General features: G+C 35.1%; 4 protein-coding genes and 1 long non-coding RNA gene across 5 annotated transcripts; 3 read left to right on the top strand and 2 right to left on the bottom strand.

Annotated features, from left to right (window-relative positions):
- Positions 1–690: 690 nt before the first annotated feature.
- LOC132035254 (protein CUP-SHAPED COTYLEDON 3) lies at positions 691–5,378 on the top strand. Its single transcript, XM_059425527.1, has 4 exons — positions 691–790; positions 2,199–2,406; positions 3,266–3,540; positions 4,455–5,378. Exons 2-4 carry the CDS (start codon positions 2,205–2,207, stop codon positions 5,130–5,132), a joined length of 1,155 nt encoding a protein of 384 aa, XP_059281510.1. The 5' UTR covers positions 691–790; positions 2,199–2,204; the 3' UTR covers positions 5,133–5,378.
- A 2,933-nt stretch (positions 5,379–8,311) lies between these two features.
- LOC132033030 (cysteine protease XCP1-like) lies at positions 8,312–10,463 on the top strand. Its single transcript, XM_059422880.1, has 4 exons — positions 8,312–8,853; positions 9,090–9,325; positions 9,434–9,574; positions 10,084–10,463. Exons 1-4 carry the CDS (start codon positions 8,379–8,381, stop codon positions 10,297–10,299), a joined length of 1,068 nt encoding a protein of 355 aa, XP_059278863.1. The 5' UTR covers positions 8,312–8,378; the 3' UTR covers positions 10,300–10,463.
- Positions 10,464–11,100: 637 nt separating this feature from the next.
- On the bottom strand, positions 11,101–14,318 carry LOC132033031 (probable inorganic phosphate transporter 1-9). Its single transcript, XM_059422881.1, has 2 exons — positions 13,350–14,318; positions 11,101–12,014 (listed from the first exon to the last, which is right to left on the bottom strand). Exons 1-2 carry the CDS (start codon positions 14,042–14,044, stop codon positions 11,168–11,170), a joined length of 1,542 nt encoding a protein of 513 aa, XP_059278864.1. The 5' UTR covers positions 14,045–14,318; the 3' UTR covers positions 11,101–11,167.
- Positions 12,347–13,293, top strand: LOC132033033 (uncharacterized). The gene is made up of 2 exons (XR_009408647.1): positions 12,347–12,491; positions 12,908–13,293. It is a non-coding gene; the product is annotated as an uncharacterized LOC132033033 (long non-coding RNA).
- A 3,999-nt stretch (positions 14,319–18,317) lies between the features above and the next one.
- Positions 18,318–24,223, bottom strand: LOC132034759 (uncharacterized). Its single transcript, XM_059425120.1, has 5 exons — positions 23,781–24,223; positions 23,187–23,407; positions 22,301–22,377; positions 19,863–20,055; positions 18,318–18,850 (listed from the first exon to the last, which is right to left on the bottom strand). Exons 1-5 carry the CDS (start codon positions 24,221–24,223, stop codon positions 18,552–18,554), a joined length of 1,233 nt encoding a protein of 410 aa, XP_059281103.1. The 3' UTR covers positions 18,318–18,551.
- Positions 24,224–25,756: the final 1,533 nt, after the last annotated feature.

Here is a 25,756-nt window from a genome sequence, read left to right on the forward strand (position 1 = left end):
GACAAGTAAAAGTGAACGGAGGGAGTATATATTTCGATTTTCGAGTGCCTCCAGAGTTCTGAAAGAATAACAATTTGACGTTTAAAACATTAATCTTGCATCACCCAAAAAATTTGAATTTTATGAGGGTAAAGTATCTTTATTCTTTGGATCACGTCGAGAATCTTGGAAAAATCTCTCAGGATGGAAGTACTAAACAGAGGAACAATCTACAATACACAAGATAAAACAATTAACAATAAAAGAAGAGAAAGTTTAGGAAGTAAAATCGGTCCAAGACATGATGTCTTAATTACTTCCAAGATACAATGAACCAATTCAATTTTCTTTTATGTGCACTTAAACTCTTAAATCTCTTAATTTCTTTGTAAAATTGTAGTGGATCAAGAAAATTGATAAAGAGTAATTGAGTAGTAATTCAAATATTTAACACTGAAGACTAAAGAGAGAGAATTGAAGCTAAGCAAAATTTGGGATGATGAGAGAAAATAGTAGTAGGAGATAGATAGGGGTAGAGGGGGTGATATCACCCCATAATGTCCTTTACCTAGTGTAGTGTTATGTGTCTGATTAACCCCATCCATCTGCACAATTTTCTGACTAGAACAGTACATGCTATGTTAGAAAACATGCTCACACACGCACGCATAAATCTCCTTCCACCAAACCAATCCTTCTGCATTTACTATCTCTCTCTACCAAAGAAATTCTACTCCTCCAAAATCTCTCGTTTTCCTAAATATCTGATTTTCTGCATTTTTCTTTTACCTATTTTTGGTACCCCTTTCAGGTGAGGTTCCATAGCCCCCTGTCAACCGCATTTAATACTCACCTCCCCCATCCTCCTCCTTATTCTCCCCACATTTCAACTAATTTTCTTGATTATGTTAAATCTTTTTATGTTATTGTATTAATTAAGAGCCCATTTGGATTAACTGAAAAAAAGTGGCTTTTAAGTGTTGAAAGTTATTTTATAAATAAGTAGTTACGTGTTTGGATAAAAGTGCTTAAAGGGTTTTTAGAAGTAAGGGTAGTATTGGAATTAACAGAAAATATAAAATATAAAGGATAAAAGGATAAAGTTGTTGGTCAAACCAAAATAGCTTTTAAGCCAAAAAAAAAAAAAAAAAGTTGGGGTTGAGCAACTTCTTGGTTTTGGCTTATTTTAAGACACTTTTTAACTTAATTTAAGTTGTTTTCCATTTTTACCAAATACTCAAATAAGTTAAAAATAACTTATAAGCTGGTTTGACCAACTTATAAGTCAATCCAAACGGGCTCTAAGTCTCACATTTACTTGTTATAGTAGAAAATCTGATTTATTTTTAATTTTATGGAGATTTATAACTTGTAGATATTTTTGTGATATTAGTGTTGAATTGTATAACTATCTCATCTAATAAAAGTTTAAGCCGGTAGAAAGAGTATTTATATTATTTAATTATATCTTCAACGTGCTAGCTCTTCACGTGCATAATTGGTTCTTTTTTTTTGGGTCAAGCACATTAAATTCTTTTTGATGATGCGTGACTCGATAAGACTTGAACTCGGGATTTCTGTGCCTTAAAGTCTGTGATCATCTCATCTATAAGTTTAAGCTTAAACTGCTGCAAAGAATATATTTAATTACTTAATTAATTTTAATACTTAAAGTGTCATAATTTCTTTAGGGGTCGTTTGGTAGATAGTCGAAATTATCCCAGTATTATAATCCCGGGACTAATTTATCCCATCTATTGGGATTATTTTATACCATCTAAAAGATGGTATAAAATAATCCTAGTATAAGTGGGATAAGAAGGTATAAGTTTTATATCCAAAGACTAATTTTTGTACCATGTTTGGTAGAAGATATAAATTTATCCTGAGATAAATTTATATCTTCTACCAAACATGATACAAAAATTAGTGCTGGGATATCCAGCTTATACCTTCTACCAAACGACCCCTGAGAGTATTAGTAGTAGTATTAGTAGTACTGTATATAAGTTAAACTACTACCCCATCCTTGTTTATCCACTTGTTCCATAACTTCATTACTCTCTTCTCTCAAACTTACCTTTCTCCTTTGGTTTCAGTGCCTACTTTATTTTCTTTTCTTTTTCTTTTTGTATATATAATACTCCACTTTATAACCTATCTTATTATCAATCACCACTGCTCACACTACTTTAACAATACACCACACATTTTTGCAGAAAGACATGTTGGCAATGGAAGAAATAATGTGTGAACTGAATAGAGAGGACATGAATGAACAAGGCCTTCCACCAGGTTTTAGGTTTCATCCTACTGATGAAGAGCTTATCACTTTCTACTTAGCCTCCAAGGTTTTCAACGGCACCTTTTGTGGTATTCAAATTGCTGAAGTTGATCTCAACAGATGCGAGCCCTGGGAACTTCCGGGTAATTATTATAACACACAATATATATTCAGCCCGTTCTTCTTTTTTCATGTCCCAAATTACAAGAAATAAAAGTAACTCAAAATGAAGCTTATGTTTTTCTTTTAGCCCCCTTGTTTTGAACATGGTTTTAGAGTTTTGTCTCATGTTGTAACATGTGATGGAATGTAGTAGTAGTAGTATATATGCCAGAGGTACTATCCGTTTAATGTATTCTTTATGGCTTTGTTCATTAAAAATATTTAATGGGAGGCCATATCCATCTCCATTTATTTATGATTCCTTTATTTCTTTGCAACAGTATAGTATTAATTGGAGATTCTTGTCTAAATACTTCCAAGATCTAATTCTTTTCCTACATGTGCAATAATCTCATGAGTACTGTTTTTCTATAAAGTTCTACTATTCAGAGAACTCAAAAATAAAAGGGTCTGAGCATGTATCTTTCTACCTATAAACTTTAGACATATCTCTATTTGGTATACCTTCATGCCATTAATGAGTTACCGACTTCACCTAAGTTCTTAATAAATACATGTACTATATGTCAAATCTACCTTTACAATTATTTTGTTTGACAAAGATATATGCGGTTTGTACTGTACTAGCTAATTGTTATTATGCAAACATGAATGTGATAGAAACAGATTCAAGTTATATTCTGAATTAGTACTCTATTATTTTTGTTTATATATATAAATAAATAAAATTGGTTCAAAGTTATTGGGTTCTTTCAAACTCCGTGACTATTACAGTGGCTCCGCCCCAGCGATAGACCGTAATAATTTATTCTTTTGGTTTTAGAAAATGGAACTCCTATATGTTTAGTGGTGAAATAATTTTGAAAGTGTGAATTACAGAAATGGCAAAGATGGGGGAGAGAGAGTGGTACTTTTTTAGCTTGAGGGACAGAAAATACCCAACCGGGTTAAGAACAAACCGGGCAACAGGAGCGGGTTACTGGAAAGCAACAGGGAAAGACCGGGAAGTGTACAGTGCAACAAATGGAGCACTCCTTGGGATGAAGAAAACACTTGTTTTTTACAAAGGAAGAGCTCCAAGGGGTGAGAAAACTAAGTGGGTCATGCATGAATATCGTCTTGATGGTGATTTTTCTTACCGTTACTCTTCTAAGGTAAATTAATTTAATTTAATTTAATTTTGTTTTATATAATGTATGTACTCCGTTACCGTTGATTATTTCTTCACTGTCATCGTCTTCTGATTTTATTGTTGATTATTTTTAACATAAATGGAGAAAACGGAGCAAGTGTTGAGCTATAGCTATAATTGTAGGTCTATAGGTTTTTGTCTTTTTTTGGGTTGACTTGTTTGGTAACTCTCGTGATATTTATTGATGTGATGTGGATTGATTGATGGACGGATGGAATGGATGAATGGAGATGCATGTTATAGTACTCTTAAGATACTTGCCGGCTCCTTTCTCAGTTTGATTAAAAAAATTAACATACATAGTGAACATCACTGTGGAGTTTCATGTGCTAATAATATTGGTAATATTTCACGTTTAAGGGTTTCCCTCACCTAAACATGGTATGATTTGGTATTGAGTTGCTGTTTAATACTCACAGAGCAGTGTAAATGTCACTTGGAATATTATGTAGACAGTTACTAGGTGCTTAATTTGTGAAAGTTAAGAGTAGCATAATGTGTACTTGCAATTGAGATGTGTGAAGAGTATTAAAAATATCATAAGTACACGTTAGATACTCTAAAAGCTAGTAATAGTAATTGTTTGAAGAATTTAACGCTGGTACGGTCCGACCCTTATTAATAGAACATCTTATAGAAGTCTTTGCTAAGAATTTTCAGGTTAGCCTATAATTATTCAAGGATCCTTTCATGAATTATTTGTATTTTCACACAAGACTGATCCTTAGAAATCAATTATATCCAATTATTCTTGTGATTTTTCAGCCTTTTGAGTGATCCGAGCAACATAGCTTATTAGAGGTTTTAATTTGTAAAAGTTGTAAAGTTAAATTTGTAAAAGTTGTAAAGCTTTTTGTTTCTCTCTTATGTTTGCAGGAGGAATGGGTGATATGCAGAATACTTCACAAAGTAGGGGAAAAGAAAAATCCAACATATCAAGCTGCTGGACAAAACTATGGTTACCCCACTTTAGAAACATGGTCATCAGCATCCTCAACTTTTCATAACACAGCACTGAATTCGCCTTTAGTTGAAATAACACCAAATCCAAAAACAGCCACAACATTATGGCAGCAAGAATCATTGCAAATATCACAAAACTCAGTGCAATCACTGCACAACCTATATCTATTTCACCACCATGAAAACGACCTCATGAAATCCCTCTTTATGAATCCCCCCATTAATAATAATAATGTTTCCCAAACAAAACTCTTCCCAATGAATAATGGTACTACTGCCTTCTCCTCCACCATAAATTCTGCAGCTACTACCAAAAGATATGAAGATGACAAACAAAAATTACTAGACACAAACAAAAACTCGTCACCATCAAAGAAAATTTGTGCTTCTTCAAAGAAAAATGAAACATTATTGAAAACAGAAGGCTATTTTTCTCCATATGATCAAAACCCTATGCCTAATGCTTTTGGGATGAATTCGGATTGGAGTTTAGTGGGCATAGAAGGAATGATGGCTTGTAATAGTCAGTTGGATCATCACATGGATTGTCCCATCATAGTTGCTGCAGAATCTTGGCCTCTCGATCTCTAAAAAAAGGAAGATTTGTTTATCATAATTACGTACTACAGTAGGATGATATAGTAATTATTATATGACTAGCTAGTGTTATGTCATCCTCTATATATAAACAGCTACTATCTAGCTAGCTAGGATTAATATGTAATGTCTATGTAATTAATTCAGGATGCTCTATTCTGAAACATATATGTTGCTTGCTCCTTAAGGATTATTTATGTAAGATATCTTCCTTCATGGTTCGAGGATAATAAACTAGCCGATTACTTCCTGCATTTCACTATGTTTGTCATAATTTAATTTGACGTAAAATTTATTACATAATTTTTTTTATAAATTGTGATATTAAATATTCATATGTAAGTGTTAAATTTTTAAAACTTGTAATCTTAAATAGCTATGACATTTGTGCAGCTCAGCTGATCATTTAGGAAATATTGATATGCGTTTGTATTTTTTTTTTTTGAACGGACTTGAAGAAAATAGTATTGAACAAAATGGAATGGAGGGAGTACATTTTTTATGGGTGTTTAAGGGTTTTTTTTTTTTTTTTTTTTTTTTTTTTTTTTTTTTTTTAACCTTTGGGTATTCAAAATTTGCTTATGTAAGCCCCTTTTTGTGTTGCTGGCTACTTAGGAGAGTTGATGATTTTTAAATAATAAAAATATACACTACATCCGTCTTAAGTTTTGCTCATCTTTTTGAAAGGACTTGGGAAATGTTTATCGTCATGTCACCCTTATAAAACTAAATATAAAGTATATAATTAGTGATGTATAACTTAAATTATCGTGTGGAGCAATTGTTTTATCAGTCAAATACTATGACATAAGTGTAGGGCTGCTTATCGGGCGGATAATTACGCTTAACGGTTCGGTTTATTGATTATCGGCTTTTAAATTTACTAATTCGCTAGTCAACCGAGAATTTATCGGTTGGTTCGATATCGGGTTAACAATTATCGGACGGTTATCGAGCGTTGTATCGATTAAATTATGTAACAACTATCACTTTACAATACCTTCACAGTACCTACTCTTTCAATAAAATTTACCCACCTTACAATGAAATTTACCCACCTAACTGGCTTATAGAAAAAGGGCCTTTTCATTGTGCTAAATGCAGTGACAACACAAATGCTCGGGCTAAACTATGGATTAAGCCAATAGATGTTCATCCACTCGTTCACTTAGTGAAAAAAGAAAACATCATACTAGTTGTCAAATGAAAAGCATCAAACAATGTTGTTACTGCTTCCCGGGCACTAATTACACCAAGCCATCACTTTCTCAAAGCCTATCTGAAGAAGAGATTGAGAAGAGTACTTGTTATTGTTGAAGAGAAAAGTCGTCATTGCTACGCTTTAGGGAAATTAGGGTAATTTCCTAAGATCTAAGAAGTGAATAACAATTACTGAATGGGGCTGGGGCTTTAGGTTTAGACTTTAGTGCTTTGCTGCTTGAGGTTTACAATACATATTTTATATGTTTAGGGGTAAAAATATAAACATGATAATTCTTAACGGGTTAACGGTTTACCCGATAATAAAATTGAGTAATCCGTCCCGCACCAATAAGCCGTTAACTATAATTTTTTAATTCCCTCTCCAACCGCTAATCCGATAACCCATTATCAATAAGCCAATAAATCAATTTTGCAATTGGGTTATCGGTAATGGTTTGATTTTGAACAACTTTACATAAGTGGAACGAAAAGAGAGCAGAAAAGAGTTGAAGACTTCAGGGGAATAAAAGGAAAGGGATGGAAAGTTGAGTGGTCCAAACGACTAAAAAGGAAGATTTTGGCTAAAGAGTAGTTACGTAAGCGTCAAGACTGGTGATGCGATAGAAGTTGTTGGATGTCTTTTGATGATGTCACTAGATTTAGATTCAATATAAGGAAGAATAATAGATGAGCATATGGGACCCAACCCGTCACTTCCCGTGGTTCCTAAATTCTATGCAATGGGTGACGTTTTAACCTGAATCAATTTCAAAACCATGACTAATTAATTTCTATCGACATCTTTTTCCTATGATGTACTATTATTAAAAGATGTCCGAGTTAATTAGACTTTGAACAGCATCAAACTCAAAGACTGGTGTAAGTGGACTTGGAATATTGGCTACACTATTTTTGTGAAATTTGAGTTGAAGAAAGTAAAAATAAATGTACCTACATGAAATTGCTCAGGATGCTGTCCTCATTTTTTCATATGTTATCATAATTGGCATGTTTGAATTTACAGTCAACGCAAATGACACACGTGGCCTTGTAATAGAAACCCGCATATTGCAAGTTTCAGCAACAAGCTATGGTTTAGGTCCTTGTGATGACTCGTTATGATTTGTGATTAATTACATAGAATAACAAAATTGAATATAGCCATGGGCGGAGCCACGTTAGGCAAAGGGGGTTCCGGCGCACATTTTTTGCCGGAAAATTACGTGGTATACATAGATTAAATGTTAGCTATTATGAGTTTATATTTAATTTTGAACACCCTTAACACAAGTGGGAAGAAAATTTGCATACTCTTCGCCAAATTCTTGGCTCCGCCACTGATTATATAAAGATATAGCATTCAAGACACTTATCATGATTTTCATGTCACAAAAGCCGGAATTCTTTGTTGGTAGCTTTGAAATCATGATGTATATAAGTTTATCATCGACTTTGATTCTGCTTGCCACCGTCTCTACACCATCTCTACTGCTCTATTTTGGTCTATTAAACTAAAAGACGTCATTTTTTCTTACAAATATCAACAGCAGTAGCAAAATTTAAATACTGGTTCTAAAGTATCCCTATTGTGCAAATTACCCATGTAGCCACTAATGATAAATTTTCATTGGGTTTGAGCCCAAACAGTTATTTGGGCCTTGTATAGGGACAGACATACTTTAGTTAAAGGGCCCATATATTATATATAAGAGATGATCATTAGTAGCATTCAATTTGAAACAAAAAGATTACAGCATAAATAACATCACATGTATCGTCAGAAGTTTGAATCTTGAAACAAACAAGCTTTTATTTCAATCCAAAGCCATAAAGCACCATGCTTTAAGTCTCAGCGTGCACTGAATTTCTTCCTCTTCCTACTGCTAGTATTTATACAATTAGTATAAATACAAAACAGACTTTGCTTCAAAGCAAAATTACCAAGAATTCAAACCCTATATAAACCCAACTCTGCCTTGTTAATTTTCATTCATCTTGAGCACCAACAATATATCTACTGCTACCAATTAAAAAAACATGGCCTTTTTCTCCTTGTCCAAATTGTCACTTCTTCTTTTATTTTCAGTTTCCCTCCTGGCCTGCACCTCATTGGCTCGCGATCATTCAATCGTGGGATACTCCTCTGATGACTTGACTTGCATCGATAAGCTCATCAATCTTTTCGAAAAATGGATGGATAAACATGGAAAGATTTATAAGAGCATTGAAGAGAAGCTGCATAGGTTTGAGATTTTCAAGGAAAATTTGAAGCATATTGATGAGAGGAATAAGATTGTTACCAACTATTGGCTTGGACTAAACGAATTTTCTGATTTGAACCATGATGAGTTCAAGAAAATGTATTTGGGACTCAAAGTTGATCAAGATTTGCTTAACAAAAGAGAACAGTCTCAAGAAGAATTTGCCTATAGAGATTTTGTCGATCTGCCGAAGTCTGTTGATTGGAGGAAAAAAGGTGCTGTTACTCCTGTCAAGAACCAGGGTCAATGTGGTACGTTCCCTGTTTTGATAACAATAATTACTTTATGTTCTTGGTTATAGGTTACTCTGATATGATAGTGTTAACCATCTCAAATAATACAAAGCAAATATCAATTTGGAATAAGAAGTAACGCGTCCAAACATGTATGATCTAGACGTAGTAATAGATGATCTAGACGTAGTAATAGAATTGTAATAATATATTGATATACTCATGCAAACTTTTGTGTCTGCCACTGTATGCAGGTAGTTGTTGGGCATTTTCAACTGTGGCGGCAGTAGAGGGAATAAACCAAATAAAGACAGGGAATTTGACATCCTTGTCGGAACAAGAGCTGATAGATTGTGACACAACTTACAATAATGGTTGCAATGGTGGCCTAATGGACTATGCTTTTCAATTCATCATCTCTAATGGTGGTCTTCACAAGGAGGATGATTATCCTTACCTCATGGAAGAAGGCACTTGTGATGAAAAAAGAGTGAGTCCATCTTGATTACCTACTCCTAATTAAGTGTGTTAATTATTCCTTAATACAAAATATTGGTATTAATATTTGAGGATATTTAATTAATGTGATGTACTTCAGGATGAGTCCGAGGTAGTGACTATTGATGGTTACCGTGATGTGCCAGCCAATGATGAGCAAAGTCTATTGAAAGCACTTGCAAACCAACCTTTGAGTTTGGCTATTGAGGCCTCTACAAGAGATTTCCAGTTCTACAGTGGGGTAAATATCCCAATTCTCCCATATTGGTCCTCTTAATTAGTGCTAATCAAACAAAAATTTTATAGGGTTGCGCTGTTATTAATCAGTTTTAAGTACGTCATTATCCGTTTCATTTTATATGACAATATTTAACTCGACATGGAGCCTAATTAAGAGATACTTTGGTATACGTTATTGAACATGTGCAACATTTTTCTAGCTATAAAAGCATATCATTGCATGTAAAGTTAAGATTTAAAATAAGGTGTGTCCAAATATATAAAAATATCATTATTTCTAGAACTGGCTAATGTGTGTCACATAAAAAATATAAACGGGCATGTCACACGCTTAATGTTTATCATTAGAGATATATCCATAATGACCTTCGGAATTTCTTATGGGGAGGTTACACAATCGGCCACTCGATCAGTCAAAAGTATTTACAGATAACAACCAATATACACATATTATAGCTAATTTTTTTTTAGCGAGCGGCTATTTAACTATGATTGGAAAATGGCATGCAGGGTGTGTTTGATGGGCATTGTGGAACAGATCTTGATCATGGAGTGTCAGCAGTTGGATATGGATCCACAAAAGGAGCAGATTACATCATTGTCAAGAATTCTTGGGGGCCCAAATGGGGAGAAAAGGGCTTCATTAGGATGAAGAGAAACACAGGCAAGCCTGAAGGCCTTTGTGGTATTAATAAAATGGTCTCTTTCCCCGTCAAAAAGAAGTGATCAAACAAAATGGCTACATTCTAAATGTATTTTCTCAATTAATGTTTTATTTCTGATTCAACAAGCACTCTGTTATCTTTGATTACCAAGTTTTAATGTACCTCAACACTCTACTTACGATGTACTGTCATAAACTTTATAATGAATTACTGTGTTTTCCTTTATGATTTAGTTCTACCTCCTAGTTTCCCCTTTTTATTATTGTTCTTACAAAAAATTTCATTTTAAGAAATAAAAATAGAGATTAACTTTAGTTCAGACAAAATTAATTAATAGTAGGTACATCATACATGATGAAAGTCGTCCCTTATTGGAAAGTGCTCTGTGACCTGCAAATCCGTACACCAACTTCCCACATTATGTACTTGTTTGGAACTTACCAAAAATCTATTTATTTTAAAATGTGTTTTTTCATAAGAGCACTTAGGAGGATATTTGTATTTGACTAATCAATTTTAAAATATTTTTGTCAATATAACAGCAAACACCTCAAAATAACCTCTAGGGAAAACCTATTTTCTTAATTTCTGAAAGACAACGTTTGTTATTGTTCATTTTTCTTAAAAGCTTAACCAAACACCTCGTGTTTAAAAAAATAAACACTTTTGACTTCCCATAAACTAGACTAAACAAACTAGTAGACTCATGATTTCTTAAAATTTTTTACAAACTTCACTATCACCAGTACAAAGTACGTAATTGGTATCAAAATCAACTTCATTCTCTACCACATATATGGTCATGATGTACACTCACCTTAATTAAGTCTATGCACTAAATATGTACCAATGTGAAAACTGATAAAAAGACAAGGCAATAATTGTTTTACTTATCAAACACAAGATGCATGTGGAGAAATTAATAACCTTCAAACCGTACCACCAACAGTTTCATTTTGACGATATACATTAGAAATACTTTCATTTTCTTCAAGTGATTTTCCCATAGTCTCACGAGTGAAAAAATATGTGGTGATCATTCCAACTAGACAAACTCCAGCTAGTAGTATTAACGACGCTGTCATTCCAATCCCTTCTTTTTTATAATGAGAAGCCCATAAAAATCCAACCGATCCAATTATCGCGCCCAATTTTCCGATAGCTCCAGAAATCCCATGACATGTTGCTCTGAAGCGAGCGGGAAAAAGTTCCGCGGGAACTATGAAAGTAGTCGTGTTCGGACCGAAATTCGAGAAGAAAAACGTTAGTCCATACAAAAGCATAAACCCCACATTGGTGTTATTATTCCAATATGAGCAATAAGGAATTCCCATTGCTAATAAGCTAATTGCCATGAAGAAAAATCCCATCATTTGGATTTTGACTCTCCCTAATCGGTCAATGAAGTACATTGCTGCAAAATAGCCAGGAATTGTTGAACAAATTGCAATAATAGCCTGGAGTCTTGCAACTTCAAAAGCTTCTTGAAAAGCATTGACTTTGTGCTGATCACTTAAATATCTTTTGTATATTTGGGATTGAAAAAGATTGCTGCTGTAGAAAACAATATCAACTAGAAACCATGAAATTGAACAAGCAAACAGATCTAGTCCATAGCTATGGATGAATGTTTTGGAGAAAAGGGAATAGTTAGAGGGTGGTGAATTTTGTGAATTAGTATAAAATTCCTCGGTGATTTGACTCGCTGAAATATCGAGTACTTTTCCAATGTCTTCGGCTGCTTGAGAAACATTTCTTTCTACCAAAGCCGTATACCTATCGATAAAAATTATGATAAACATGAATCACACGAATACTACATAATACTATTATGAATATAGGATAAACTACATTTATACAAAACAATCAATAGACACACACAAATATATATATAAATAATATATATATATATATTATCAACTCTTTCTTTGTTTGTATAAACTTTAATTACTTGGATAACATGATTGAAGACACCACAATATATTAACACCCATGTGGGATAATATATATATATATATATACATAATATATCGTTAACATTTGTAGTCCTAGTAACACACGACAATAATTAATGGACATTTTAGAATGATTGGAAAGACACCTAGACACTTAAATTTACTATTTGCAATAATTTCAACCAGTCAGATACCAAAAACGTGTAAGAACTTATTGCAACTTAATTAAGAATAGGCCGGCTACTACAACTAGGAGTACAACCAATTTTTTTCTGCATGGACCACATTGATTTGACATGTTACAATGCTAAGTCAATGGGGAGGCAACTAAGGCAATTGCCGTAGGCCCCCAAAATTGAGGGCCTCAAAATTATTGTTTTATATATGATTATATATCATAAAAGACATTATTAATAAAAGATATTAAATTTTTAAAAAATATGATAGATGGTTTTAAGATAAATAACTCAAATTTCATAACAAACATGTATATACAAAAATGACTAATTTGATGACGACAAAAAAAAAAAATTGAAAAAAGTCTTTTGTAGTATTTTTTATTTATTTTTAGAACTAATTGTTTTAATTTAAAGTACACAATTATTAAGGAAAAAGTTAGTTTATTAATAAACTTAAGGCCTCTTATTATGGAGTTTATTAATAAACTTAAGGCCTCTTATTATGGTTTGGCTTTAGACCACAAATTACGTTGAGTCGCCCCTGCTAATTACTCTTTTCTTAATTCATGATTTTAGCTCTTAATTCCTTCTAAATTTATATTTACACGAATCTTGCACTTTTTCTTATTATTCAATTTAGCTTTTTAGGCAAACGGAAAACATCTATCTTGATCGGATAGAGAACATGAAAACACCATCTGATCAAATATACAAGTAAATCTGAAACCAATGTTACTTCATCCATCCCAATTTATGCTGTGCTATTAGGTGGGGAGTTTAAGAAAAAAGTAGTGACTTTTAAAACTTATGATTCAAAACAGGTCTTAGATATTTATGATTGTAAATCATCATATTAAGGGAAAAAATTAGTATATTCAAAGTTAAATTGTTTCTAGATATAGAAAATTAATATATTTTTTTTTTTTTACAAGACTAATAATGAAAATGTGTCACATAAATTGGGACCGTCGAATTACCTGGCGGTCTCAGGCATCATCATGCGCCAATAATAAGTGAACCCAGCAGGAACAGCCCCAATCATAAGTATAATCCTCCAAGCCAAATCAGCACCATGAGGTGTCTCACTATTTCCTCCAGAAACACGATTAAAAATTGAACAAACAATCATAGTGACAGTTGAACTAGCAAGGATCCCAAATCCCTGCATTGAGAAAACCCCAGCAATAAACGCACCCCTCGTTTTCTTATTAGCAAATTCAGACATAATTGTGGCTGATAAAGGATAATCCCCACCAATACCAACCCCCAACAAAAACCTAAAAAATCCAAGACTTAGCAAAACACAAGTCCTTGACGTGCATATTGAGTGTCCACATCCAAATGAGCTCAATACCATGATCATCAAAGCAAAGCCGTAGACTTTGCGTCGGCCGATTAGATCACCTAATCGGCCGAAAACTAGTTGACCGATAACGGTCCCTAAAAGGGCGGTCACAACCATAGCGGTTGTGACGGCCTTTGGGACCTGGTAAAGTTTGTTAGGGTCCCTTGGGGATCCGTAGTAGATTCGACCGATGAGTTTCATGATCGGAGGGATACAAAAGAGGTCGTATGCATCAGTGAACAAGCCCATGCCCGCGATGATTATCGCCTTGAAGTGATAGTATTGTGTTTTTGCTGAGTCAAGGGCAGTAAGGACTTTGAGTGCCATGTTCTTGGTTTAAGAGGAATGTACACAGAATGATTTTCTTGTTTAAGTTGGATATATGTAGTAGTAGACATTGATGGATTGTGAATTTATCGTTTAAGAAAATAGACGGTTGGAAATACTTTGGAGATGGAAAGCAATTACGTGGAAAAGGCAAGGAGAAGAAGACAAGCGAAGACTTTGAACTAGGAAATACTAGAGAAATGAGTGGTCTGCTGATGATACCTGTTGAAGATGCGCATAATTGTGGAACTTGATTATATCATCGGATTAACAAACTCTATATTAAATCAGTTAGTTACAGAGAAAATGATTTCCTACAAACAATTACAATTTGAATGAAAGAAAAACTAAAGTAACATTTTTAACGTTCATAAACAGGATTTTCTATATTGCACAGGCAGAAGTAGGGATGGGCATGGTACGGTATTTGAAACTTCAGTACGGTCATTTCGGTTTTCGGTTTCTAAAAATACTATACCATTACCTGTCACGCCCCGAACCATGGCCTGGGCGAAACACGGCACTCGGTGCCTTACTGCATGTGACCGAGCGAACCACATGGCTTGCTGAATCATCATAAGGCATAACATACGAGCGGAATATAACGTGAATGCATGATGAGCCTTTATAAAACGTAGTAAGTCATAATACTTAATAAAAGTACTTGTTTAAACATGAGTGCGGAAATAACATGAATGAGCCGAAATGGCTATACGACTCCGAATGTCTGACATAACATAACTGACTTGTCTAGTCTATGAAACCTCTATCATGAGTCCCACTGGAAAACATACTTATCGGGGACAAGGCCCCAAAGATACCTTAGATGCATAACTAATCATAAAACAAAAGTTGACCAAACCCCGAATGAGATGGGCCTCACCAATAAGCTGATACGAATGCTGTTCTACAGAGCAGATGTGTCGTCCTGTAAATCAGTACCTGCATCGTGAAATGCAGTGTGCCCGGCAATAAAGGGGACGTCGATATTGAATGTACCGGGTATGTAAAGCAACCGAATGAAATAAGATGGGACGCTGAAGTAATAAAGATAAAGAACTCGAACGTGAAACCGAAACCTCGGTTACGAGCATGGACATGAATACATATATAACATAAAGCACGGTAAAAATATCATAAGTAGGAGAGCAATAACTTATAACCGATCCATGGTTCTGCTGTCAGGCCCCGCCAGAACACCTGCCTCCTTGCCGTGGAACATGAGATTTAATAAAAATATGAAAGGATCCGTCATTATGAGAGATCGTCCGGGACATGGGTGGAGCGATCCTCATCCTACGGTGGCTACGTAGTTTCAGGCTATCTGAAGCCTTCCTCGGTAATTATAACAACTCCCAAAAACTTGAACATATCAAATAAGTGGCACTTGCTGCCCATGGTTTTCATGAATATAACTTGCTTGTATATGGATATCATGAATTATAGCTTACTTGCATGAACTTGTAAAACATGTATAGTATTTTCTTGAAAATAGCATAATATATCATAAACTAGCATGCATGAAACCATGGAATGAGATATATGGGTTTTCATGGATTACGGACGGATTCTCAATAATCATAAAGAAATATTAAGAACTCAATGATGGAATTATAACAATTCATACATAGTATAATCATGGACTTGGACCTAGGGTTATCATGAGTATGGTATAAAACCCTAGTTTTCGTAAAGAATCATAATTTATGGATTATGAGGCGTGGGGAAGAACAATGATGTTCCCACACGTAGATAGTAACTCTACATACCTTAGTCGCTCCAAAACTTGAATTAAAGACTTGAGCTTTGAAGAAGATTTCCAAAATCTTGAATTCTTGAACCTTGAGATGGGTTTTTCTTGAAAACCCTATGTTAAAAATGATGGATTCTTGCTTAATGATCATGAACATATGTTGGAATTGACTTGGATTGCATGGAATAGGCTTACTTAAAGTTTCTTGAAGGTTGGGAGAGAAGAGCTTAGTCCATAGGGCTTGAGAGACTTCTTTAGGGTTTTACCTCGAAAAATTGGTTTAAAACGGTTTGGAAAGAATATAACGAAGTTTGGCTCTTAGAATGTCGTGGTCGGTGCGCGTCGCGCAGGCTGGAGGCCCACTTCGCGCGAGTGATCGCGCGGCGAGGCGGTGCTGCCTGCAGTGCGCGATCGCGCACCTGAAGGGCACTTCGCGCAGACTGCGCAGCGTCCAGTAAAACGGTCATAACTTATAGCACACATATCTGTTTGAGCTCCATAATATATGGTTGGAAAGGTATTTCAAAGGCCTACAACTTTCATGTTTTGAGTTTTCTCAAATTACTAACGCAAATACCGCAAAAATGGTCATAAGTACAGACAGTCTCAGACTTAGACGAATTTAGAAGGCCTTAAGAACTTCACTTTTTGGTTTGACTTCAAAATGACTTTTTATCACTCGAGTTCATCCCGAATGGATTCGTATAGCTAAAATATCACCTTTATACTAGATTCATGCATTCACACCTATCTCGAATTTACGGGATGTTACATTACCGTACCAAATTAATTCGGTATGGTTCGGCATTTTAAAGTTCGGTTTCGGTATTTTACGGTACAGTAAATCGGTACCATAGTTTGTCCGACTTCAACGACTTACATATACTTATATCATGGAGAATTATGACTTCCGCTACTTAAGAAACGTCTCAATTATTAAGTATTAAACACCTTACACATGTAAAAATATTCAAAAGATTACACAAAAAAGACATTTAAATCAAGATAGAGTAGTCAAAGTTCCAACGTTTAAACAATTAGTTTTCTAATGATACTAGTTTATATATTTGTTAGTATTATAATACTAAGATATATGAATTGTATATGTAATTATATACTTCGATATGGTATTCAGTATTTCGGTATTTTCTTTATGAATACCGAATACCGTACCGAATACCAAACTTTTTAAAAATGCATACCAAATATCGTATCAAATACCATAATACCAAACCGCGGTATAAAAAATTTCGATTTCGGTATGATAATCTGTATCTACCTTACCATGCCACCCTAGGCTGTAGTGTAGTACTTAGATGACTTGTGGAGTTTTTAGATGAAACATTCACGTATTCATAATTTCATTGGTTGAAGACCTGCAAATTCTTAATTAGAGCTGGACACTTCAACAAACCAACTGCCAGTGATGGGAAGGCAGAATGTTGTCGTTGCTTTGGTACAAGCAATATCATGTGTCATGCTAATCAAGAAAAAATTCCAGTAATGATTTGGACTTGATTTTGGGTGGAAAGGTCAAAGGATAAGATTGTACAGATTAAATATTACCCGGACCTGGTATATGCTTTGTACTTAGTATGTATGATTAATGGACTTACTTCACACCTAACAACTACTATTGTCCAACTAATATCAAAAAGCAGAAACCCGAGAATCTTGCCCCTGACAATTATGCACACACCATGTAACACATTGGATAGACATTTGTTGCTTTAACATTAACCAATGGAATAATCTTGTACTCCATCGTTGACAACTTATGCTTCTGGCATCATTAACTATTTCCAATGTCTCAGAATCATTTATAGAAGGCATCATCACCGAATATTCTCCTTGTTTTTTCTAATTTATAAATATGGATCTATTATTTGCCTTAACGTGCAAAGTGGCTGCCTGCATAGAACAATTTCATTCCTGCTGGAAGGTACTAGGGATCAAGCACAATTTACCAGGCACTAACATTTTACGGGGATCCGAGCACAGTCGTATGAGGATGGAGAACTCAATGTCTCTTGCAAGTTATTAGGTCATAGCAGGATAGGTAGGTAGATCATTCCAACAATTGCATCATAAAATAATCTAGGAGACGCCTGTTAACACCGGTACTAAATACTAGCAATTCCAAAACGAGATGTAAATCTTGCTTCTGGCAAACACCTAGTTTTACACATTGCGCGAGTCCTAAGAATGGCTCACAGCTCACTATCATTTACAGCATGGATACACAGTGAAATCGAAAAATAGATACTTATCAAAAACAAATTTTACACACAATGTACTACATCAGGTTGTCGATCACATACTTCACCATATAAGGATGTGAGGAAACAGCATTCTGTGCAGAAACTTCGGTGAAACATACTGTATAAACTAGAGCTCACTCGAGACATCAACAGCATTTAGATATATATAATATCATGTAGCTGAATTCTTAAAAATCTTGTCAGGCAAATAGTGGACTCGCATTAAGCTGATGATAGACATAGAAAACATACACCATGATAAAGATGGAAAAGATGTCAATACTCCAAGTTTTTTTTCCCACAAAAGTACACTTGGTTCAAAATCAAGTCAGCATAGCCAAAATTTCCAATGGAACATATAATGCAAAATCCCTTGTTGTACAGGTATGGCCCCCAGAAGTTGGTAAGTTGTTAATGTTGTGCTATATTCATGAGAAAAGTTATCAAACAAATTAATCCCATGTTTCTTAGGGGAAGGTGAACCAACTGAAATTCAAGGATCTGGGAAAGAGCCATTGTACCAATTCTCAGGCAAACCTTCAGCTGAAACAAGAGGTATCCGGTATTTCATTACAATGACTTCCAGAATCCCATCTGCTCTAAAATGTGGGGAACATAATCTGGGATCAACAGGTCCTGGCAAACTGAACGATACAGTAAAAGGCCCAGGAGGAGAAAGCTGCTGAACTTTCATCTCATAACCCTTGGGTGACTTTTTCAAAACCTCACTCTCTGCAACCACACCTTCTATCCGGACTCTCCCTTCTCTCTGTATGTCACATTTTATATTACCTGTACAGTATACACATCAAATGATTGTTAAATTCCATTCCTTCAAAGTTTATCTGGATTTAAGTAAATACGATTCTCTTGCACAAATTTGAATACAAATTTACCAAAACCTAATGTTAATTGTTTTATCACCGCATAGCAAGTGTTTATAGTTCTGAGTAGGTGTGGGCATAGGTTGGGCCAATCCGAAATTCGATTTGTTTTAGATATTTGGTTTGGATTTTTGAATTATGGATTGGACTTCGGATTTTAATTTTAAAATTTTTGAATTTCGGATTGGATATCGGATTTAGCACTTCGGACATCCGAAAACCGAAATTTTTATACCTTATACTTAGCCCTACCGATATTATATGTGCCCAATACTGATTAGTCCAAACATCCAGTAGATTAGCATCCTGCAGCCCTACCTACCCATTATAATATCAAGTTCAATATAGAATTTTTGAAACAAAGGGAATAATGAAGTAAATTAAATATATGGTAGATAACCATAGAATACGCTTCAAAGCTAGAGTTTACTTCACTACTTTAAGAATAAGACAACTTCTAATGAAACAAAGGGAATAATGTCTAGAACTGAACTATGTGACTTGATACCTTTTGATTTAGTGGTAACAACTCTTGGTTGAATCCACATATTTGGTTTCACATTATGCTAAGACATGTAACTTGATAACCGGGGCACATGAATTTAGTTCCCAATAAGAATGCCTTAATGGCTTAAAAGTCAACCCTTGAGCCAACCATGACATTCTTATATTCCAACTTCTAAGAATGACTCATTTCAGAATCAACATATTATGATGAAAGAATTTAATCTCATGTGTCTATGCTAAAGCTTAACTTAGAGGTTCATAAAGTAATTTCAGGTTCACGATGAGATTATCAAGTACTTGTATGCATAAACATAGTTAGTATTGCATCCATTAAGTATACTCACCATACAAAATAAACAATAGTAACAGTAAAAAAAAATAGACAGTAGAGAAAGTCATTTAAAAGTACTTACATTTATGTCTCACACCAGGAAGTGCAACACGAAAAAGATATGCATTTTCGCTTTCGCCTATGTCAACCAAACCAAGAGGCGGTCCAATTGCACATTTTTCAGCAGTCCCAGTTAGAGTGATAACTGGTTTGGTATGAGATCTTGCATATTCTTCTGAATTCGTGCTTACAGCCGTGCCAAGCAAGTTACCTCCCTGCAGGTTATAAGATAACGACTTTAGCTTCAAAAGTGTGAGATGACTCTGCAGATATTTCTAGATTCATGCTTACGGATGTGTTAAGCAAGAAAGCTTTAAGACAAAAAAGTTAGCATCTGAGAAATGCATAGAGAAATTCCCTGTTGATGCAGTTAAATATGTATTGAACATCTCGTTCACTTTGTAGGATTCAATTTGAAGCTACAGATCAGAAGAGTGTGATTCTGACAACAAAAAGATAGCAGAAACTAAAAGAGAACTAATTTTGTTAAGTTTCAGCTCAAAAAACTCTCCCTAACATAAAGCTATTCTGTCCATAAGTCCAGGTTTACATACAAACCTGCTACAAGATTTTAGATTATGTACGAGACTTTCTGTGGGAACGTCCTCTGTTTGTTTGTGCTTCAAACCAAAGGGACACCACCTACAGCTGACCATCATAATCATGAAGAGCGAGCCATAGCAGCAGGAACTGGACATTTCACATTTAGCTTAACTAAAATGCATCTGCCCCCATCCTTAAAGGCTACAGATTTCTCCCACAACTCTTGATAATACAAACATGCCACACACACAAAGACAGTAAACTCCTTTGCTGACCATTTTTCATTCAAACACGCTGCACCCCAACAATTAAATCATAAGGAAATCAAGGTTATTTTTGCCAATATTAAACACACCTAGATAGGATTTTTAATACTCTTCTATCAGTCTTTAACATGAAAAGGGCACTCACATCACTTAAATAACAAAAAACTCCACCATGATAATAACATCCCATTAAGCTAATTTGCATCAAATTATCGAACGACATTAAAAACAAAAAAGCAAAAATCCAGACCGTGAATATATACAAAATTTGAAAATTTAGCTGATATATATATAGATTTATATTTTCACCTGCACAGAAATATTCCATATACAAGAACAGCATTGAATAATATAACACATAGCTTATAAAATCCACAAAAACAAAAAACCCTAGCAAGGGAACATTTTGAAAAGACTATATAGTTGTTCAATAGAATGCTTTGCAAACACAAAACGAAAAAGATGAACAAAACTTACTCACTGGGTCGCTTTAAGGAGGATTTCGTAGCTGAAATTGAACAAAGCTTTAGCAAACTCAACTTTCTAAGATGACCTTTCTACTAATGACTTTAGATTCGACATTTTTATTTGTTTGAAGTTAAATATGTCTGGTGGGCCAGTTCGGCCCAAGCATCGGACTAGACAGGCTCGAGGCGTGAATCAATTTGGCCCAAACCAATATTTAATACATAGCGGTCTTTAATTTTTTGGTCCCTCGGCAGTTTAAATAACAAAAAAGTAATTGACAAGGCAAAATATTTTCGTTCTTTAAACCTATACCCAATGAATTAGATACTACACAACTTATGCCGGACAAGGCATATCAATTTAGAAAATATACATATAGAAATAGTATATATTATTCAAGAATTAAAGTAGTTACCAAAAAGTCAATCATCCTGTATCACAAGGTATGTACATATAACCATTCAGGATAAAGTTTAACTAAGAAAAAGAACTGCTGAATCACCTATTTATAAGTCAAAATCTATTAATTAGCCCTTACATTTGTCCATAGATATAAAAAAAGCTAGTAATAGCGGTTAGCAGATTTGGGTAACTCTTTCTGATAGAATTCAACTCAAATGCTTCGTCTAAGTGAATGTTTCATCTCTAAATTTCTTTATTTAAGACAGAGTATCAAAATCCAAAGATAATATTGATTTTGGATATTAATGTGAAATGTACGTTTTCACATTGTAAAAATGGACAAAGTGAAAAAATGCCAAATTCTCTATCCTTTTTAAAAAACATTATTTAATTGAAACGGTGTTATGGAGTTACTGTTTCTATTATGTTAGCGGTGTATTACTTGTGGAAAAAGAAAATATTTAAACAATTGATAGAACTCCTAAAGAGAATTATATATAAGATGAAAATTTTAAAATGGCGCTCTAGGTTATCTCTATTTGTAACCTTAAACTCAGATTTTTTTAACAATTTTTTTATACCAAATTCTATGTTCTCCCCAATTATTAACATAATATTCAAATAAAAAAGAGGAATGTCTTTTCACTATAAAGATCAGAGCTAAGCCAGCTTTGTCCCATCCTTAATATGACAACTCGAAAATGATTAGAACAGTTGAATTCAAGGATCATCTTGACTTCCATCGCATTAAGGGAATAAAACAAAAAGGTTAAAGAGTTACCTCTCCGGCTTTCACAAAAAATTCATGTGGTGTAAATCTAGAAATTGCTGATCCTGAAACAATTTCCTGAGCTCCATCTGAAAGAATTTTTGCATTGTCAAGCCAAATAATTTTCAAAGAACCGTAGCTAATAACAGTGAAGCATGTATAAGTACAGTACCTTCTTTAATTACAGTCAAGATTTAACCAAAAGAAAAGAATTACAAACATAAAAGGAATATAACAAGTAAGAAAATCACATGCATAAGCATGGTATTGGCCGTCAATCCCTCATCTATCAATGAAATAATAAAACACATTAAAATTGCAACTATGAGCACAGAAGGGCATATTGGTCGTCTTCCTTTATGCGATCCTTAAGTCAGTCAGATATACTGCCTCTGTCCCATATTAGTTGTCCTGTTTCGCTTTTCGAAAGTCACGTTGACTAATCTTTGGAGCTAAATTGAATTAGATCAATTTAAAAGTATAATTTAGATATTCAAAAACTTTACAAAAAGTACTACAAGTTGCAATATGCTCATATTAATATGGTGGGAAAAAAATATCAAAATGTTGGTCAAAATTTATATAGTTTGACCTTTAAAAAAGGAAAGTGGACAAGTAATATGGGACGGAAGGAGTATTATCTAATGTCCGTATATGTTTTATATTAGCTCAAAAAATGACCAACCAAGACCAAACTATTGTAAACGGAAAAATTATCCCGAGAGGGAGACAAAAGAACATGTCAAAGAATATGTTATCTAAAGAACCAACCAACAAACGTTCTAAGACATGTGAGCATGCTTTATTGGACCATATATAAGCAAAATCAACATCTATTTAAGGCATACTATTATAATGTTACAGCATAAGAGACAGGAGAGAGATTATAGGGATTTACCAACAGTTATAGGTTTTGGTTGTGGTTTCGATTTTTGCTTATTCTTGGAACCAACGGGTCTGCCTCGAGGTCTCCTCCCAAAAAATAGCGAGGTTGCCCCAGTTTGGCTAGGCGCCGAGGCTGCTCCTGGGTGGAAAGACACCGAGGCTACCCTTGGTTGGCGCCGAGGCCGCTCCCCGGGTGGAAAGACACCGAGGTCGCCCCGGTTGGGGCGAGCAAAACTACCCTATGTTGGGCGGTGCACCGAGGACGCCCTGTGTTGGGCGTGCACCGAGGTCGCTCCCGGGGGAAAGAAAGACACCGAGGCAACTACCCTAGGTCCATGTTGCCCCGGTTGGGCGGCCCGGCAGAGACACCGAGGTACCCCGAGGTTGGGCGTGCACCGAAGTCGCCCCCGAGGTGGAACACCGAGGTCGCGGAAGTGTCGCGGACGCCAGCGGCAACTCCTTCTTGGGGTGATAAAATGTTGGTGGGCCGAGTGGCGGCGGCCTCGGCAGAAGCAACAACCCCCTGGAGCGATAAAATGCTTGTGGGCGAAGTGGTGGTGGTAGAAAAAACACCCCGCAGGTTGGGCGATCCACGAAGCTAGCTTGCCGCGCAGGCGATCGCTGTTGCTCCCGGTTGGGCGGTCGCGAAAGCAAGCTTCGCCTTGAGCGACCGCGAGCAACTTCGCCTTGGCGGCCGCGAGCAACTTCTCGCTTGAGCGGCCCGTGGAAATCGCCCCGGTGCGAAACTTCCCTTTGGGGCGATAAAATGATGGCGGGTGGAGTGGTGGCGGCGACTGGGAGAGGAGCTGGCGTGGACTCTTGTACGTTGCGTTCGCTCGGTGACAACTCGGGGAATATTCTCCTTTTTGTTTGTGACAACCCGGCATTGTCGGCGGTAGAATACTCCACCCGTGGGCGCAGTGACGGAAAGAAAGGAGATTCTTCACCGAAGAGGGCACAACGCATACTCTCAATCATCGGTGCAAGACCCTCGGGAGAGGCAGCGCCAGCGGCGATCGGGGACTGGTCTGAATTCATTGGTGTGGACATTTTGTATTACCTGAGAAAAGGACCACGTAAAAATTAGTCATCTTTTCTAATTCTTAATAACAAAAACATTCATAAGCTTAATAAAACCATAAACCAAGAATCAAACTAAATTTATCTATTGAATTCTACATTTAGCAACCCAAATGAACGAAGAGAATTTCTCAATCCAACTACATAAACTTGCAAAAACTACTCCTTTAAGTTTTAGTTTAAACACCATGAGTAATGCAGAATTTTCAAAAAAAAATCTAACAGATCAAGCAAACTAAAAAATAAAAATTGCAGAAAAAATAGCATAAGATAGAAACAATCAACATTCAAAACTTATCTTATTTTCTTATAGAGAAACATAAGAAGATTTACATGAAAACTCAAAATAAATAAAAAAACTCAAACAATTTTTTACACCTAATGCTTTGTTCTCCCCCAGTTATTAGTATGATATTACTTTACTGTAATATACACTTAGCAAACTCGTGAACAAAGAAAATGGGAGCGGAGTTTGAAGAGCGAAACGAGCCGCTCTAGCCTAGCAACCTTTTTCAGCAGCAAGCTACGATCTAAAGACCCCCTAACCTAGGTTTGGGGAGAAACTCCAAAATCCAAGACGTTGGTTAGGGTTCTAATTTCTCAATTCAATTGCAGAAAATTTGCAAACTACAAGTTTTATGTTTAAACTCCATAACTAATGTAGAATTTTCAAACAGATCAAGCAAATAAAAAAAGAGAATTGCAGAAGAAACAGCCTGAGACAAAAAAAAAAAAATGAACATTAAAAAATTATGTTTTTCTAATAGGAAAACATAAAAAGATTTATAGAAAACCTTGAAAATCATTAAAACTAAGAAAACGGAATGAAAAAACAAAGAAAAAAGATTATTTCTCTTACTGAAAATAGTGAAGAACCGCAAGATAACAAGGACAAGTCAAAGAACATGAGGGAAAAATTATTTTATTGGTATAGAATGAACAAATGAAATGTCTATGCCTTCTAAATTTTGAATCAAAGTAGTATCTACCTTCTACCTTTACGATATCCTAAGAATCTCTTGAACAAGAGAATGACAATGGCATCTATTTTTTATCAATTATAAAAAATTTACTCATTTTTTTGATCGACGAGTAATTGATAGGATGACTAAAGGTTATTAGTTTCATTGTAGAAGAAAGTATCAAATATATAGGGGGCGGACGCATCTATTCGTATATTTTCTTGTATTTAGCTTATGTTTCAGCAGTTTATTACTTACTCTTTTCGTTTATTTCATGTTAAAAAGTGATCCCGTGTATATATTAAAAAAAAAGGGAAAAGGTGCAAATATACCCCCAAACTTTGCGATTTAGAGAGAAATACTCCCCGTTAAAAAAGTGGTGTATATGTACCCTTATTGTTATAAAATGGTGCAAATATACCCCTGCCCTTACACAAATAGTGCAAATATACCCTTTTTGCTAAAAGGATTTAAAAAAAAAAACATTTAGCTTATTTTTTAATTAAAAAATTGTCATGTTGCTTTTAAAAAAAAGTCTACT

This window comes from Lycium ferocissimum, chromosome 10 (assembly GCF_029784015.1).
Source record: "Lycium ferocissimum isolate CSIRO_LF1 chromosome 10, AGI_CSIRO_Lferr_CH_V1, whole genome shotgun sequence".
In the NCBI taxonomy this organism is placed as follows: Eukaryota; Viridiplantae; Streptophyta; class Magnoliopsida; order Solanales; family Solanaceae; genus Lycium; species Lycium ferocissimum.

Excerpts from the sequence above, each read along its gene's own strand:
- LOC132035254 (XM_059425527.1), top strand. The coding sequence starts at position 2,205 with ATGTTGGCAATGGAAGAAATAATGTGTGAACTGAATAGAGAGGACATG. Across the intron at positions 2,407-3,265 it reads CGAGCCCTGGGAACTTCCGG|AAATGGCAAAGATGGGGGAG; the intron begins GTAATTATTATA and ends TGTGAATTACAG. Across the intron at positions 3,541-4,454 it reads CTTACCGTTACTCTTCTAAG|GAGGAATGGGTGATATGCAG; the intron begins GTAAATTAATTT and ends TTATGTTTGCAG.
- LOC132033030 (XM_059422880.1), top strand. The coding sequence starts at position 8,379 with ATGGCCTTTTTCTCCTTGTCCAAATTGTCACTTCTTCTTTTATTTTCA. Across the intron at positions 8,854-9,089 it reads CAAGAACCAGGGTCAATGTG|GTAGTTGTTGGGCATTTTCA; the intron begins GTACGTTCCCTG and ends CACTGTATGCAG. Across the intron at positions 9,326-9,433 it reads GCACTTGTGATGAAAAAAGA|GATGAGTCCGAGGTAGTGAC; the intron begins GTGAGTCCATCT and ends GATGTACTTCAG.
- LOC132033031 (XM_059422881.1), bottom strand. The coding sequence starts at position 14,044 with ATGGCACTCAAAGTCCTTACTGCCCTTGACTCAGCAAAAACACAATAC. Across the intron at positions 12,015-13,349 it reads ATGATGCCTGAGACCGCCAG|GTATACGGCTTTGGTAGAAA; the intron begins GTAATTCGACGG and ends TTTTATCGATAG.
- LOC132034759 (XM_059425120.1), bottom strand. The coding sequence starts at position 24,223 with ATGTCCACACCAATGAATTCAGACCAGTCCCCGATCGCCGCTGGCGCT. Across the intron at positions 20,056-22,300 it reads TTTTTGTGAAAGCCGGAGAG|GGAGGTAACTTGCTTGGCAC; the intron begins GTAACTCTTTAA and ends TATAACCTGCAG. Across the intron at positions 18,851-19,862 it reads TCCTGGTGTGAGACATAAAT|GTAATATAAAATGTGACATA; the intron begins GTAAGTACTTTT and ends TATACTGTACAG.